This window comes from Camelus dromedarius, chromosome 10, assembly GCF_036321535.1.
Source record: "Camelus dromedarius isolate mCamDro1 chromosome 10, mCamDro1.pat, whole genome shotgun sequence".
NCBI classification, from domain to species: Eukaryota; Metazoa; Chordata; class Mammalia; order Artiodactyla; family Camelidae; genus Camelus; species Camelus dromedarius.
Window position 1 is genome coordinate 43,561,287 of NC_087445.1, and position 17,090 is coordinate 43,578,376.

The 17,090-nt window shown below is 40.8% G+C and overlaps 1 protein-coding gene across 6 annotated transcripts in view; it reads left to right on the plus strand.

The window, feature by feature from the left end:
* The window catches only part of TLE4 (TLE family member 4, transcriptional corepressor), a 137,813-nt gene that overhangs the window by 18,816 nt on the left and 101,907 nt on the right, over positions 1-17,090 (plus strand). For all 6 annotated transcript variants that reach the window (XM_010978082.3, XM_031449926.2, XM_031449922.2 and 3 more), the window contains exon 5: positions 15,911-15,973. In XM_010978082.3, the coding sequence (XP_010976384.1) occupies positions 15,911-15,973 (63 nt within the window). The remainder of the gene's footprint in view (positions 1-15,910; positions 15,974-17,090) is intronic.

Below are 17,090 nucleotides of genomic sequence, written 5' to 3' on the forward strand. Positions count from 1 at the left end.
CCTAAGACTTTGACCTCTGCAGACTGGCAGAATCAGGGTACCATGAACAGAAAAAGAGGCCTGAGGAGGGAAACTTGGTTGATCATGCTAGGGAATCAGGTACCTAGAGAGGAAGGAATGACAGAAGGAAGAGTGGGCAAGGACAGTGAGTTTATTGCCTGTCTTCTGCCTTCATGGTTCATATTCGCACCTTCCCTTCATCTCCTGCCAAGAACCTCAAGAATATTTTTTCAGCAAGACTTTTGTTATTTGTGCCTTTATTCTATACCCAAACCACAGTGGACTTTGCCAGGCAGCCCTTTGTGGGCAGTGGTTTTAGGAACTTACCATGTTAAGGAAGGTGTTTGACCTTTGTGTCAATTTATGAGAGAGAATTTCTCTTCATCATTTTGCTTTGATTACTGCCGTTACCTTTATATAGATATAATAGTGGGAGTTTGCAAATTATCTGATTTTGGCTTTTTCCTTTTAAAGTTTTTTGGTAATATTAAAAATAGGTACAGAATCCTCTAAATTATTCATCAGCTATGGAAACTCTGCGCCAGTCATTCGTCTCTTCTGCTGCTTTTTAGTTTTTCTAACACTTGGCCAACAACTGCGGATAGGCCAGTCGTTCTTTATCCTTTTTGTGTCGAGAAATTTCACGTAAACATGAGGCTGAGTCTGTAATTGTCTTGAAAAACTATTATATTTCAAAACAAATAATTATTCCCCTTGTTCATTTATGTATGAGCTAAATACTGAAATTACTATGGATGCTCTAGTCAATGTGAATTTTTAAATTTTATTTTAATTTTGTTTTATTTTAAACTTTTTTCCCCCTTTAAGACACTTGTCTTAAGCTGCTGTAGTTGAGTGAGAACAGCAGTGATAGTAAGGAAAGTTAAGTAAACATGAAATTAAGAAGGCCATAGAGGACATTTTGGTAAACCAAAATATTGCTTGGTGGCACAAAGCCACAGATCCATTCCAAAAAAAAAAAAAAATGCGGAAATGTGGTTTTGCTGTCTGTCATGCAGTCTGTTTCAACTGTCAGAAACATACGTTGCTTTATGGGGTATTTTTTTCAAGTCTGACCGCAGCTTTTAATTACGTTCACTCCACCCACACCTCCCACCATACCCCCATGTATCTAGTGCTAATTTATGGGCGATTTAAATGTAATGACATAACCATCAACCACCAAAAGGGTCAGCAGTTTGTGGCAAAAGTTTCTTGTCTTAGGTATGCTAAGTATCACTTCAGTACTTTGGGAAACTTTTATAGTCAGAACACAGCGACTATCCTTGTTTTTGGACTTTTCAATGAAAGTTAAATTGAGATCTTTAAAAGGTGGTTTTAGAGTGCATTGTTTTGTTTTTCTCCCTTAAAAAGTAGTATCTTCACATTAAAGAAATTTTAGAAAGCAGAGGAAAGAAAAAGAACCACCCATGGTCTTACCACTCTGACCTGGGCAGAAGCCAAGGGCTGAGGCTTCACTGTGTCTCCACCAGCTGTGCTCTGGCTGATGGAGAATTATCCCCGCCACCCCCCTCCCCCCCTGGAAAAATACTGGTCAAGGCTCAAAGGGTGATACATAAAATGAACATAAGTATATTTTTATTTCTTTTAAATGTATGAAAGTACAAAAAAGTATATACTAAAATGAAACCTTAGATCTTTAAAATTAGTTTGATTTATTGGTAACTTTACAGTTTGTTCACCTTTTTTTTATGGGCAACACAATCCCAAATATTTTTTAGGATCTACTCTTAATTCAGCCATTGATTTCCTGTGATCTTGGTAGATCATTTAACTTTCGTGAGCCCCATCCATATCCATAGAACAAGGGAATAGGCCTGGATCAGCGTGTTTTAAAAGATGCTAGTTCCCAGGCTCCCTAACCTGGCACCTGAGCATCAGTATTTTTCTAAAGGGTCCAGGGATAATTCTGATGTGCAGCAGAATTGAGACCAGTGACCCAGAGCGGTGCTTCTCAAACTTGGATGTGCCCACAAATCACTGGGGATCATGATAAAGTCAGACTGTTTCTGCAGGTCGGGAGTGGTGCCTGATAGTCTCCATTTCTAATGCTCAGGTGATGCCCATGCTGCTGGTCCAGTGACTACATTTTGAATACCAAGGAGCCAAAGAATCTCCCAAATCTCCAAAATTTCTTCCATGTCTGTTATTTTTTATGTCCATGGTGCAGTTTTTTGTACTACATGTGAGTCCATGTGCTGCTTGAGTGAGACTCCTGACTTCGGATGTCAGTAGCAGTAGGCAGTGTGGTATCTGTTTAAGTTCCCTTTGCTTAAGTTCCAGACTGCATCTCTGGGACAATTCAGCAGATTGAAATAGTTTTAGTGGTACCTTGCTTAGGTAGCCTGGCTGAGCTCCAGCTGGTGTCTAGGGTTTGTTTCATTGTTACAGAGGTGAGGGGCACTCTTCATTTCTCCCTCCTCTGTCCACTGGTCTCAGTCTGTCTAACAGGTACTTACGCTTTCAGATTCTGTCTCCTTTCTTCTCATCCTTCAGTGGCTGCCCTGCTCATAGTGGCCTCTAATTCCTGAGCAATATTTTGGGTAGATGGGCAAAGAGACTCATGCAGTAGTGTATTTTGTTTTAATTGGATTTTTCATCTCAGCACATTCTTGGCAGAAAGTTAAACGTTAAGTTACAGCTAGTATAACACCAGTTTTGAAGTGTATTTTGTTGTGAAAGAAGCACAAACATCCTTAAGCTATAACATTTGTCACACTCTTCACTTAGAAGTCAGAGTACTGTATATAGTTGCAGTATTTGTTGTTGTTGTTACAGCACAGCATTGGACTAGCAGGCAGCATGATCTTGTGAGAAGTTCTACAGAACTGATTTCTAGGCCATCACCTACCCTTAAGTGGTTAAATATAACTGTGGACACTTAGCATCTTTATACAAACCAGGCAGGGGATCAGGGAATGCTCCATTTATTGGGGCTGTGTTGGAGAAGTTTATTACCTTGGAGGAATGTACCTATCACCTGTTCTAAAGTTCTAGGCAACAAGAAGTTATAGTTGGCATTATAAGAGCATTGCCTTGGAGCAGCGCTGCTCATTGTGGTCCGTGCACACTGGTGCAGGTGGACTGTTTGCTAAAGGAGGGCATTGCAGGAAGGAGCTTGTAGCAGACTATACTTCAGTGCACTGCTCCCTTCATCAGGAATGTCTTTATTGTTGAAAATGACAAGACCGAGGAACCAAAAAAAAAACCCACCCCAGCTAACTGAACTAAACAGTAGTAGACTTAATTCTGGCATGAGCCTGTTATCTTCTTGCTGATGGATAACATTTTGGACCGATTACTTTCAGTACCACTACTTTAGAACATTTAATCAAAAGTTTATCAGGGTTGTTTTATAAGTTAGGAATGGACAAATTGAAGTTCATAAAACAAAATGTAACCCCAAAAATAAAACAGTAAATTTAAAAGCAGGTTAGGTGAAAGGTAAGATCAAGTTCAAAGTGGTACGAACATGTGTAAAATAGTCAAGTCAAGGCATTTGACACAGTCCAGTCAGGAAGCTGTGAGAAGCACTGCAGTTTGTGTTTTGGTTAAGACAAAACTCGTTCAAATTCTTCTGAGTACTTCTGAATTATTCTTAATTTAATAACCTGCTTTAGAGAGTTTTGTTTTTCATTTTCACCATCTACCTAATAAAATGTTTTTCTGTACGTCTCACTTAACTGTTATCTGTAGTCTGAAGTTGCAAGAAGTTTTGAAATTGAGCCTGACTTCCTCTCCACCTATCCTCTTCTCCCCTCAGCCTCCTATTCTTTACCCTTTACTACTATATATAAAATTTACTGCATCCAGGGCAAGTATCTGTTTACCAAGAAAAGAGGAAGAGAGATCTTTTGCCAGTAGCAAAACATAAAAACTGAGAATGTCTTTTCTGGGTCACAGTGCAAGAAAGTAGAGAAACAGCAAATTTTCTGGGGCCCAGCTTTTGACCTCACTCCTCTTTCCCATCAGTCAGGAGGCACTGTCCTTTATTATTACTGTGCCGAGGAGTCTGTCTCCCCACCCCTCTTTACTCTGCAGCCCTTCCCCTGTGTAGTATAAATTAGTAAGGGATGTCTTCTTAATTGAGAGACAGGAAGAGCCCTAAGCTTCAATCGATATCTAACAATACAGCTACTCAATTTGTAGCACTGTCTAATCTCAGTTCTGTCTTAGACTAAACAGTACGACTTACCTTAAGGGATTGTATTAATAAGTCTCCTCTCATTAATATATCTGTCAATGAGATATGGGGCAGCCTTCTTCTTCCCATTTCATGGTGTGGTATGGATTCCTAAATCACTAAAGTCATGGTTCAGCTGGATTACTAATTAGAGTCAACCTGGGATTTGGGACTCTACAGTTTATCATTCACAGTATGTGGTGTGCTTTCCAGAACGTTTTACCACTTGTCTGGATTCTTCCCTTACCTTTCCATAACTGTCCCCCTCAACAAACCTCGAAACCAGCCTCAGACTTCCCTATCATAATGGATAGTAGCACCATGCCCAGGCTTTACCAGTTGAAATCATAGATTCCTTACTTCCTCTCATTGTCCAAATGTAGGGAAGTTACAGCATGCTGCTGATTCTCGGGGGGCGGCCTATCTCCTTTCCATGCCTCATCACTCCCCATCAGACCCTTGTTGTCATGCTGGGACAGCTGTGCTGGCCTCCCAGCAATCTCGTGCCTGTAGCTTTTGCCTTCTTCACCCCCTTATCTGGGCTTATGGAAGCTCAGGGTACATTTCTGTATCTAACTGTACGGAGTCATTCTTTCAGGGCCCTTTTGCACTCCAGGAAGTCCAGCCAGCATTTCCAACATGGCTGTCTTCTCATTTTACCCTTTGCCTTGGTGATCTTGACCACTATGCTAAGCAGATGAATCCCATTTTTTTTCTATAGCCTGGATCTCTCCTCTGAGACCACTGCATGTAACCAAGTCCTCATTTTCCCTTGAATTGTCTCACAAGTATTTAAACTCAACATGTCTGCAAATGACATCCTCCCCCACAAGCCTGCTTGTGGTCCAGTGATCTTTATCTCAGGAAATGCCAACACCATTCACCCAATTTGTCAAGCCAGAAACCTGGAGGCAGGTGATGATTGCTTCTCCCTCTCACTCATTAGCCACACCCAGTCAATCATCTGGTCTCTTGGAATCTGTTCTCAGTTACTCTTGCATTTGTCCACTTCTCTCCAGCTATCTGATCATGGTGAATTACTTACCCAGTTTACGCTACTGTAGCTTTATCTGTAAAATGGGGACCGAAGTCATCCACTTAAACTTGTCCTACATGTAAGTGAAATATCTGGCACAGAGGAAACCATCCATGAATGTTAGGATGCAGAGGATGATACTGATCTTGGTCATGAGGAGTACCTTTAGCCACCATATTTCAGATGACTCTCACCATGAGTAATCTGGCTATCTCCTAACTGGTCTAAGCTGGGTAGAGATAATCCAGTATATTGGCTTCTTCTGGGTCAGCTTCTTCAGCCTCATCTTGCCCCCTTTCACTTGTCCTGTTTGTAGAATCTGAATGTTCCATGCTGTTGCAGCAGGCTGATCCTTTTTTGGATCAGTTCCTGCCCCTGCCCCTTTGTCCGACAGACTCACTTCACCCTTAGTTACTCAGGGAAACAGTGTCTTCTGTTAAGCATTTAAAAATACCCTGCATTTTGTTTTTTTCCAGTGTCTGTCTCATTTGTTAGATTATGGACTTTGTAAATCCTGTCTTGTTCCCCTTCTCTTTTCTCAGAGTGTAACACAGTGCCTGGCAGGATAGAGGCAAATATTGAAAACTGTGGGATTAACATGGGTCATGTGTTGCCCTCTCCCCAGAGCTACTGTAAGAATTTCAGCAAGAAGGGTTTCTTCTGCCCTCACCCTTGGATTTCTCAGGCTCCTCTGTGTACCACCTAGGTACCACATGCTGTCCGTTATTCTGTTTATTTCCGTTTAGTCTTCAGCTGTACTAGATTATAAAAACTCAAAGGGTGCAGATCAGTTTGGTATCTCTGATGCTACCATAGCTCCTGGTTTACAGTAGGAGTGAATGTTGAGCCAGTATCTGAAAATGTCTTGTTAAATTTCCTATGTTTGTGGTGCTATGGGAATTCACACTGTTCCTATTCTGAAATTATCTTTCATCCTCCATCTTTCCTCTTGCGGTATTTTTTGTGGTTATAAATCTCTTCTGTCCTTCTACAGCCACTCAAATACAATCAGTGGCAAGAAGGGAGTGGAGAGAAGAAATGTCTTGACCTGTTGTCTGGTATTTATCATAGCTATCCTAGGAATTGTCCTTGATAGGTCCTTGCTGCCTTCCAGATAAAGTTCAAGCTCTTTAGCGTGGCATTCAGGACCTGCCACAGTCTGACCCCAGTGAACCCTTTCTGTCCTTATTTTCCAGTCTGTTTTTTTTTTATTGCATGCATCTTGTGCTCTGGCTTAATGGTTTGCAATCCTACCTGTACATTAGAATCACCTGGGGAGCTTTAAAATAAAATACTGATGTGTGGGTTCTACCCTCAGAGAGTGTGAGTTCATTGGCCTGGGGTGAGGCCTGGGCGTTGGTGGTTGTGAAAGATCCACTACTAATGTTAGTGTAAAGCCAGGGCTGGACACCATTAACCAGCTCAGTGTTTCCCAGAAATAATCATCTCCTCTAAGAGCTTTGAGAGGAAAGGGTTCCCTGGTCAAAGAAGTTTGATTAGCACTGCATTTTTAGGTATACCTTTTCAAAGATTTATAACATCAATTGAGAGGCTCTGGGGTGTCAGCAGGAAAGAAACCTGTTTCAGTCTGTTTAAGCTCTGTGAGGTCATCTGATCCAGGAACTCTTTATGTATATAATAACCTGTTAATTACATATGCACAACTTGTTACAGAACCTGCTTTGGGCCATGCTCCTTCCAGCCACATTGCAGCTTTTAAGTCACTTCTTTATTTGTCTTTCCTTGATCATATCCAAACCAGATCCACTCCCTGCCCCAGGCTTTTCTTTTCAACTCCCCACCCGACTACCCCACCGCCGCCCTGATTTTATCTTTTTCATAGCACTTCTTAGCATCTGAAATTCCTCTTCCTTATACTTTGTGTGCTTGCTTCTGTCTCTCACCCCTGCAGTGTGAACCCCGTGGCAGCAGGGGCTCAGTTGTCTTGTTCACCCCTGTGTCCATCCCTGTGTCAGCACCTCAGATCGGCCTGACGGGCAGTGCGTACCTGATAAAGATTTGTTGACTGGACAGAAAACAGTAATACATTTGTGCTTTTGGCTTTTTCTAAGGTTCATGTATTTAAATTTTTTAAACTGCCTGCACAATAAAAGCAGCCTGACATACCTTTTAAAAGTAACTAGGAATAGAGGAGCACAAGTAGTTGACTGTAGTATTCTATACCTTAAATTTTCTCAGCCAGCCTCGTAAAATAATAAACAAGAAAACAAGCAGTAGGTGTGAGCCTGAAAACAGGATAGGGAAAGTGTTTCTGATTAGAGAGAGCTCATATCTGCAGTATTGGGACTTGTTTTTAAATTTCTTAACCAGCGTGTCACAGGCGGCTTCTCCCAGCGTCTGGGGTCCACACCTCTGGGTTGTTAAAAGAGTTTGCGTGAGGAATCAGTGAGTGACAGTGGACTTTTGTGTGGGAACACTGCATAAGTGACAGAAGAACTCCACAGAAACAGGCAAGGAAGTGGTCTCTTCTAGGTAAAGACTTCCTAATTATTAGGAGCGTGTTCAGACAGGTTTGTCAGGGATTGTGGGGAGTGGTTTGTGTATGTAAATCCACACGTGGGATTTGGTAAGTGTGGTGCGGCAGGGAAGGGATCCGAATGGCATGTTCTCTCTGGGGGTCCTCGTGCTGCGGCTGTGTCCCTCGCTCCCTAAGCCTGGCTCTGAGTGTCCAAGTTACACGCAGGGTTGATAGGTCTGAGCTGCTCTGTACTTGTGGTAGTAGGTAGTAGGTATAACCCCTGTGACCCTCTGCGCCTCAAATTGTCAGGAACTGCTCTTACTGTTAGACCTGCGAGGGGTGCTGGTGCATGACCAGGCCTTCCCTTGGCTGTTAGAATCATCACTAGTTCACTCTGGAGATACCGTTGTGGAGATTTATCATGACTCGGCATACCAGGTGCCCTCCCTGTGTGCTGTCCAGCAAATTCCCCAGTTCCAGTGGGTCAGGTGATCGCGGGAAGGAGATTGAGTGGCATCTATCTCGTATTTCTCAAACGAGCCTTTAAAAGTCATGTCCTGCCAGGGATTCAGAATGGAAGCTTTAATCATACTCATCAGTCAGGAATTGTCCAGTGTGAATTTGCATTTCCTTTTGTGGCCTACTGTGATTACTTATTCTTTTTGAGCAATGTGGCATCCTAAATGCCAGAAAAGATGCGTGTTGGGAAGGAAAGCAAACCAAATCTGTATGAGCAGCTCTTCTAGATGGGTATTCCTTAATGTTTGAAGTGCTCTAACTGTTGCCAATTTTAGTATGCTTGCAGAAGATTTCAGGAGATTCCAACCACCTAACCTGGACTGCAGTGTCTTGTGGTCATTCAACAAGTATTTTTACGTATCTTCTACATACTGGGACTAGGGTATAGACGTATATGTCTCTGCCCTCATTGAGCCAGCATTCTCTGGAATCTTGCTGCTCAGGGTGTGGCCTGCAGACCCATAGTGCCAATGTCACTCTGGAGTTTGTTAGAAGTATAGACTCTCAGGCCCCACTCCAGGCTGGATTTTAACCAGATCCCAGGTGATTAATATGCACATTAAAGTTTAAGAAGCACTGCTCTAGTCCACATAAACAAAAACATGTGAGATAGTTTCTGCTGATTATAAATGTGAAGGAGACTGTAATGGGCTAGAGAGTTTCGGGGGAAGGACTCATAGAGAATGGTGAGTGAAGACGTCTGAGGAGGTGTCCTGTGGGCTGAGACTGCAGTGATGAGTAGGGAGTGAGCCAGGAGGAGATCTGGGGAAGGTGCTTCCAGGCAGAGGGACACTCCCTTGTCCTTGCCAGACTTTGTTCAGCCCCATTTTTTTGATGCCGGGGTCAGACCTCTGCATTTCTTTCTGCTCTAGCCAAATGGGCCCATGGGTTCACTTACCTGCTGCGCCTGGACCTGGGTGGTAGTGGAAGTGTTGGGCAGGGCAGTGGAAGTGCAAACAGCAGAAGACCAAAACTGGTTTTAAAAGAGCTGGCTATTTTATTAAATAGAGCAAATAGTGGAAGGAGATGGAAAGTTATGTTGGCAGTGATGGCTTCTAACAGTTGAAATGTTCTATAATTGGGAGGAGAAAGAGGAAACCAATAGAGGTCATGCCAGATTTGATAGAACGAGAGGAAAGGAATTGCTGAGAGAATGTGGATATAGATGAAGATTTGTTGAAAAATGGAAGTAAACAAAAAGGAAACAGACAAGGAAACCTTTAGCCCAGCCTAAGAGGATAGACTGAAAAGTAGATCATGGCTCTCGGTGCATGAAAGGTAGCTTATTGCTTTCCTGGAGATAGAGATCCTTGATGAGAACTTAGTAAGACCCCCAGTGCTTTTGTTTTTCTTTTTGATTTTATTCCAGTATTTAAATTTGTCTTCAGATATTTCTCATATAAATCATGGTGGGGGGAAATCAAGGTGAATGATCTTCACCCACGAGGGACACGAGGAGTATTTGTCCCCTCCACTCTTGCTAAGTCTGAAAATGCTTAATCATAAATCAGCATTCAAGGCATCTGTGCATTTATGTCAGTGGGAAAGAGTAAAGGGGGAAAAAGGCCATTCAGAGACAAGGAAAGAGAGAAGAGAAATCAGAAAATAGCTGGCAGGGCTTGCTGCAATCCACTGGCCCAGGAATACTGAGGAAATGAGCATTTGTAGACCTTGAGTATGTCAGTACTCAGTCATCAGGTTCTCTGACCAGCTCCACCTTGTTCCATGAAGGCTGAGGTTAAGCTCATCAGAGAAAAGTCATCTTTCCCTACTCCTGACATCCCACTTTTCCCTAACATCTTTTTTTCCATTTTCCTTGCCCCACCCCTGTGGTAGAACTGAGTATAACCTTACCATTGGCTACAGTGTTCTTCAGACTTGAATATTTGAAATGAAATGATTTGACCTTGTGGGAGTAATTGGATGTCTTTCTGGCAAAATGATTGTCATGATTCTCAACCATGATAATATATCACTCTTAACACGTGGAGCAGTATTTAAGCACAATTAACCAGAGCCTGGAAGATGTAGGTAGGATAATAGCAAATGTCTGGGAGTTCCCTTTCTAGAAAGGGGTGTAAGGTGAGACGAAGGGGTATTCTTTTCTAACCATTGCCAAAATACTTCAGTAAAATACAGTTTCACCTTTGGGGACAAATTAGAGTAGTTGCATGAAATGTAGGAATACTGTCATACTGTTTGAGAAGGACATTGTCCTGCAAGTTCCTGCACCTACACGCAAACAGTAGCTCCCATTTATCTTGTTAGGACAAACAAATGGGGTACTAAAGTGTATGCAGTTAACTGAACTGCGCACAGGGTGCTTTATAGCACACTTAGCACATAGAAAAGTAGTCTGAGTTTGAAACACAAAGCAGATTGATATTGCTCGAGGTGTTACAATCAGTAGAATCATTGCTTTAGTTAAATTCCTCCCCTGGGGTGGTGGATTAAAAAATGCTTGAATATGGGCACTTTCCTGTCGGTCAAGGTAATACTGATCGAATAGTAGACAGTGCTTCTTTCTTGTTAGAGAAAGTGGGATGATGAGAGCTTTTAAAAATCATCTCAATACTTTGCAAAAAAAAGTCTTAGTAGTTTGAATCAGTCTTTTAGGGAACTGATAGGTGTCCTATTAAATTGATTCTTACAATGTTATTACTTCATTTTATTGCTTTATTAAGCAGTATAAAATATTTTGTGCAAAATAATCACCTGAGTTAGAATAATTTAGGCATCTGGTTTACCAGCTTGCTAGCAATGCTTGACAGTTCCTTTGATCTAAATCCCTAAGCCATATTCCAGTCTGGCATTTTTTTTTTTGGTAAATACTTAAAATTAGTTTTATCTCTTACATGTTCTTACTTCTTTTTAAAGTTTAATTTTGATGACAAGATAAAAACTGAGTTGTCAGTTTAGAGAAATAGTACTACTTGAATATTTTTTCCTATGTTTAGTCTGGATTTTTATTAAGTTGGGAAGAATTTCTCATTAGTCTTCTGACTTTTTAATCTAGGGACAGGATCAGTGCCAGAAGTTGTACTGTTTCTTGGATAATTTGGAACAAATCAATAACAAATCAAGATAATTTATTTTCTGATTAAAATAAAAAATTACAGTCTTGATTCTGTCTTTAGTGGTAAGAGGGGGTTGAAGAAGAGGGTTGCAAGATTTATTTGTATTCATTCTGAAAAGGATTTTAGATAGAATAAGTGGGAATTTTTCTTCACTTTTTTGTGTTTATGTATACTATGTAGGTGTATGTTCTTGATAAACACAATAGTATAAATAGATTCATCTTTTTTTTGGCAAAGAAACTGCTGTATAAAAACATTAAATTTGAAAGGGCTTCAAGAATGTCTTCCTGAAACTATGTAATAGTTTTTTGCCCCTCCCACTCACCCCATTGGCTGTTTAAAAGGTTTCCTAGTAATGTTTTGTTGTTCTGTTTTATTTCAACATTGTATAGCAGTGTTGTTCTCATTTTGATGAAAGACTAAAAACTCAAAAAAATTTTTTAAACCAACAATTGCTTTTGATACATATTTTTGATAAAGTAATCTGTGCTTTCTCTCAAGTTTATTATGTCATTAAAATAAAATTTAATTCCTTTAAGGAAATCATATAGGCGGAAATAATCAAAATAAAAATTAGATTTTTTATTATATTAAGACTATTTGAGGGGATGTAATTCAATTCAAGTGTAGGCTTAACTAGTTTTTTGTCTTACTTAAATGACTAATGTGATTTGTTATAAGCGATAAAGAAAATATGATACTGTATGCTTTGGTATTTGTTACTTTTTAATCGAGGGATTGAATTGTGGCATTCTTTTCAGTGCATGACATTGCTTTCCCATGATGCAAGGCAGTTAATTTTGCAGTGATTCTTGAGTTGGAGTGTGGAGAAAAAGAAGATAAAAGGCTCTCAGTGTTTTCCTGTTTTTCCTGACTGGTCATACTGCTAGTCCACTGGCCATCCCCACTTTGGGGTTAGTTAGCCTGTCAGCATTCATGTGCTAGGTGTCCAGTGCATAACCAAAGGATTTTTGTAGAATGCCTTTTTGGTAAAGTCGTCTGTTTCTAAAATATTTTGCCCAAACAGGTGGTGGTGGTTGTTTTTAAGTGTGATGGTCATTATTTTCACTGGAGGGTGGCAAAAGGTGGGAAATTATCGAGGAAGTTAATAGAATGGTAGTGAATTGAGGGTAGGAAAATCTTATGTATGCAACATTTTTTTAATGAGTATCTTGATGGATAGAGGAAGATGTAATAGAAATGTCAGACTGTTATGTATTTGACAAACTGTGGCTGCAGAAACAATCATTTTGTTATATTTTGGCATGAACAGTTTTTCTTTCATGGAGGCTATTAATGCTATTTTGGAATATCATGGGCATCTGAAGACAATAGTTAGCAGTTCCATAAAGCATTGAATACTGTGATAACATCTAGTAACCCTAGCAGCAGTATTTCAGAATCTCTGCCTGTTTCAATGGGCTATCTGTGAATGTACTTGCTCAGGGATGCATGAGCCACATCACCTATAAATTTGATTGGAAGCTACAGCGCTGGCATAGGCTGATGGATAGCAGATTAGAGCCCTGATTAACCATGTGATTCGAAGACTGGGAATATATTGTCTAAGCAAGATTCATCAGACGCAATCAGAATTCCAAGTGGTCAGATGCAATTCAAATGTGTATTGTGGTTTTTTTTCTCCCCTAGTGCTTTTCCTCCTGGGTTGCCTTTTTTTTCCCCCTCTCTTTCCCTAAAGCTGAAAAATACTTCTTTGATGAATCTGCTCCTTACCCTAAAGCTGTCTGTCTGTTATTCATCAGAAAGCAGGTCGCAGTTCAGTGAGCAGAAGAAAAGATTTTAATAGAAGCTGTGCCAAGGGCTGTAATGCATCATTTTAGGGCCCTAATTACATTACAATGACAAATATCAATGGTGACAACAGCAATAACCTACATCCTTTAATGGCTGTGCTGGAAAAGGAGTTTGGGCCCCACGCCATTAGATTAGACTCAGTTTCAAAACATAGGCCATTAGAAGTGTGTGTCCACAGTATTATTGGCTGATCACTGAAGCCCGGTGGAAGGGTCTGTAAATAAATGATGCCTCCCTAAAGCTGGGTCCTATGGGACAAAAGAGGCAAAATTGGATGACCATGGAAGCAGCAGTGTTTCCGAGGCAACTTTAGCTTTCAAAGTGAGGAATGACCTGCTTAATTTTATGAAATCACACACACACATCCCACCCCCTCTGCTGCCAATTAGCCTGACCATGAAAATCCATTGGCATGACAACTTAAAGAAATTAAGAAGTCTTTTAAACAAAAGGAGATCTTCAAAGAAAAAGTTTAGAAGGTTTTCAACCCCCCCACCCTTTTCTGTTACGGATGTGTGTTAACATGCATGAATCAATAAAATGACTTTTTGACTTTTCTACATTTGTTTTTAAGAAAATACAGATTTTTTTTTTCATCGTTGCTCAGACTTAACAAAGCCGAGGTCCCAAATTAAAAGAGCCAAATAAATATCTCTTGGTCTTTATTTTGCCAGGTGAGTGAGTTTCCTTAGAGTAATTTTTATTGCCTAGATTATGTAGGCAAACTAAAGAACTCAGTTTTCTTATGTGCCCACACATTTTTCAGCCCTCCTAGCAAGGGACTATTTTATTTATGTAAACAACATAATGAGGAAAATATGCTTGGCAGATGGTTCTAAGCATTAGAATCATCAGTTTGGTCTGCCCCAAAGTGTCTCATTATCTTTTATTCTCTTCCCCCTCCACCTCTCCCTACAAAAAGCTTAACAACCAAATGCCTCTGAGACTAGTGCTTTCAGTCTGGTGAATGCTACTCTATTTTCTCAGCTCGCACTGGAATTTCACCCTATAACCACTGCGGTATGTTCGTCCAGGTGGAGAGTGGTTTGGTGATTCCCACTGCAGCTTTTCATGGTGGTTTAAGCATTCTTAAAGGATAGCTAAATGCTCCACGGGGCCAGGGCAGTAAATTAAATCAGGTCAGCACAGTTGGGTCCTTATTCACTGCTGCTTATTGGTACTGGGGTTTTGTCCATCCTGTTAGGAATGCAGACTGGAATGGAAAGCTTAGGTTTGAAACTTAATGGTGAATTTGAGTTTTTTCTTGGCTGGCAAAGTTTTTAAGGTGCTGGCATGTAAAAGATTGCATAGCTATAAAGTCAAGAGGGTTGCTGATGAAAGAAGGAAACCTAGATTGCACAAGTAGAGTGTCGCTGTCATTCTGGTAATGACTTAGCAAGGAAAGGAGCATTTTTGTCTTAAAAAATGAGGAACTGACCCTGGATGGAACTTATGTTAAGAATGTCTCCGGAATAGTAATTGCTTTACGTTTTCTGCCTCTCATCACTTCTCGCCTCTCCTTTTCCCCACTCCATCATTAAGAAATAAGCTATTTTGATGGATGTCAGCTAAACTTACTGGGGTAATCATTTCACAATATATGTACGTCAGATAACCTTATATCATGCTCTATGCCAGTTATATCTCCTTATAATGTTTGTTTTATGAGGGGGAGGTAATTAGGTTTCTTCATTGATTTCCGCTTGGAGGAGGTACTGGGGATTGAACCCAGGACCTCTTGGGTGCCGAGCATGCGCTCTACCACTTGAGCTATACCCTTCCACCTATGCCAATTATATCTCAATAAAACTGGGGGGAAAAGTTATTTTCTATGTATGTGTATAGAAATCCTGTGTTTACATGTTACATACCAAAGTATATAAGGAGCCATCTGATAATACAAATTAAAGTGAAGATCGGTGAAGCCCTGGGTAGCTTTTTAAAGAAAATGTAGTGGTGGCATCTTTCTTTCTCTCTCTCTTTTCTCTTACTGTAGCATCCTATTTGTATAAAATTTGTTTACTTACAAACTTAATAGAGAATAAACTGACAGTATTGGGACTTCTGCAGATCTGTCGTACAGTGGTGTAGGTAATGTTCCTAAAGTTAGTCTCCATATATATACAATTGCTTTCTGCTAAAGGAGGACGTTAGCATGTTCTAAACCTCTGCACACTGAAAACCCTGGTGGGATATTTGGAAATTTTTATGGTTGAGGAAAACTTGCCATTCCCCAATAATTTATAACTAAGAATCTGAGTTAATCTGGTCATTCGGATAGGTTGGGTGCTATTCCTTTGGGAGGTTGGGGACTTGATTGTGAATTCCATCGCCTGTTTAAAGCAAAGGCCACAAATGTAGAACTCCAATGAGTTATTAATTGAGGGAAGTGGGGATGTAGAGAGGAATGTATCTTTACCATCTAAACTCTAAAAACACAAGGTTTCATGAAAAACCACATTAGAATGAACAAGGGTTCTGTGGAAGGCTTATGAAAACTGATTTCTAGTCGTGAAAATTAAATTCCTTTTTATGTTGTCCTGGTGCTTGAAGGTTGACTTTTTAAGATGAATGCTGGTTAATAAATTGTGCTATTAATGTGGCACTGTTGTCACTTCCTCCTTTTAATGGGCTTGCTGACGAGAGTTTTCCTCTTTCTTAGGAAATATGCCAGCCAGAATATAAAGTGTGTTTTAATATCATCCTGTTAATATTTTGGGAATTTGTGACCAGCTGACTGCTCTCTTTATTGCTTACTTTTCCTTTTTTTCCCCCCACAGGCAGAGATTGTCAAGAGGCTGAATGCTATCTGTGCACAAGTCATTCCTTTCCTGTCGCAAGAGGTAAGGCAGTTGGTTTCAAGCATTGGGCTAGAAGGTACCATTCCACTGGTTTTGCAGACAAAACTGACTCTTTGGCCTTGTCAGTCTCTTGGTGTTCGTTTTGCACATTTCTGAGATACAGTGGTCACATTCCAACTTCTACACCTTATTTACATTCAGTGAACTATAATTGTGTTTATGTAATGGAGTATTTTCTAGTGTGCTAAGCGAAATTCAGTTGTTAAATATTTTACTGTCATTGGACGATGTAATGTTGCTCAGAATCATGAGTTTGTCATAATGGCATCTAATAAGGGAGACTGAAAAATTGCCTCGAAGACAAGAGCTTGTTCTACACTTTTGTCACCAGGCATTAAGAGTTGGCAGAAGATACATCAAATAGAAAGGCTTTACATAGTAAACAAAATAATGCAACTTTGGGATAGCAGCTTTTTAAAATTCCACTTCTTATGAAGTCTTTATCTCGTGGGTACATTTGAGAGAAGACACATAGGATGGACTCGGGTGGACTCATTGCTCTGAGAACCATGGCCTTCCCGCATTGCCAAGGCCCGGCGTGCAGCTCATTGGCTTTTTCTGGCTCTCACTAGTGGAAGTGTGCACACCAGTGGAGGTGTGCACACTGCTGCAGGTGCACGCCCAGTGGGATAGGGAGGTGCATTTCTAGTGCATGGTGGCTTCTGGTGGCTTTTTTTTCCCCCCTCTGCTTTCTTGCTTGCTTTTTGGTAGTTACAAAGTTAGGTGCACCAGCTGGAGAGAGAATTTTTGCTTCTGGATTACTGAATCCTTCATTTGCTTAGGTAAGATCAGCTCTGAGAAGGAAGACACTAATAAATGGAGTAGCTACACGTCTTGCAGCCCGCAGTGCTTTGTGTGGTGGGCTGGGAGGCACCGGGACACTTTCCTCCTACCCTTCAGTTGTGTTGCTGCTTTTCAGGAGAGCGGTGCCCTGCCTACCTGCCTGTGGGCGTGTGCTGAGGTTAGCATGCCGCCGATATTTGAGCGTGCGTGTGTGATCCATGTGGATCCTATCTGACTTCTTATTTGATTTGAATGGGGTTAAATCTCAGGAACCATGGGTACCTTTCATCAGGAATATATCCTTTGGGGGTGCTCA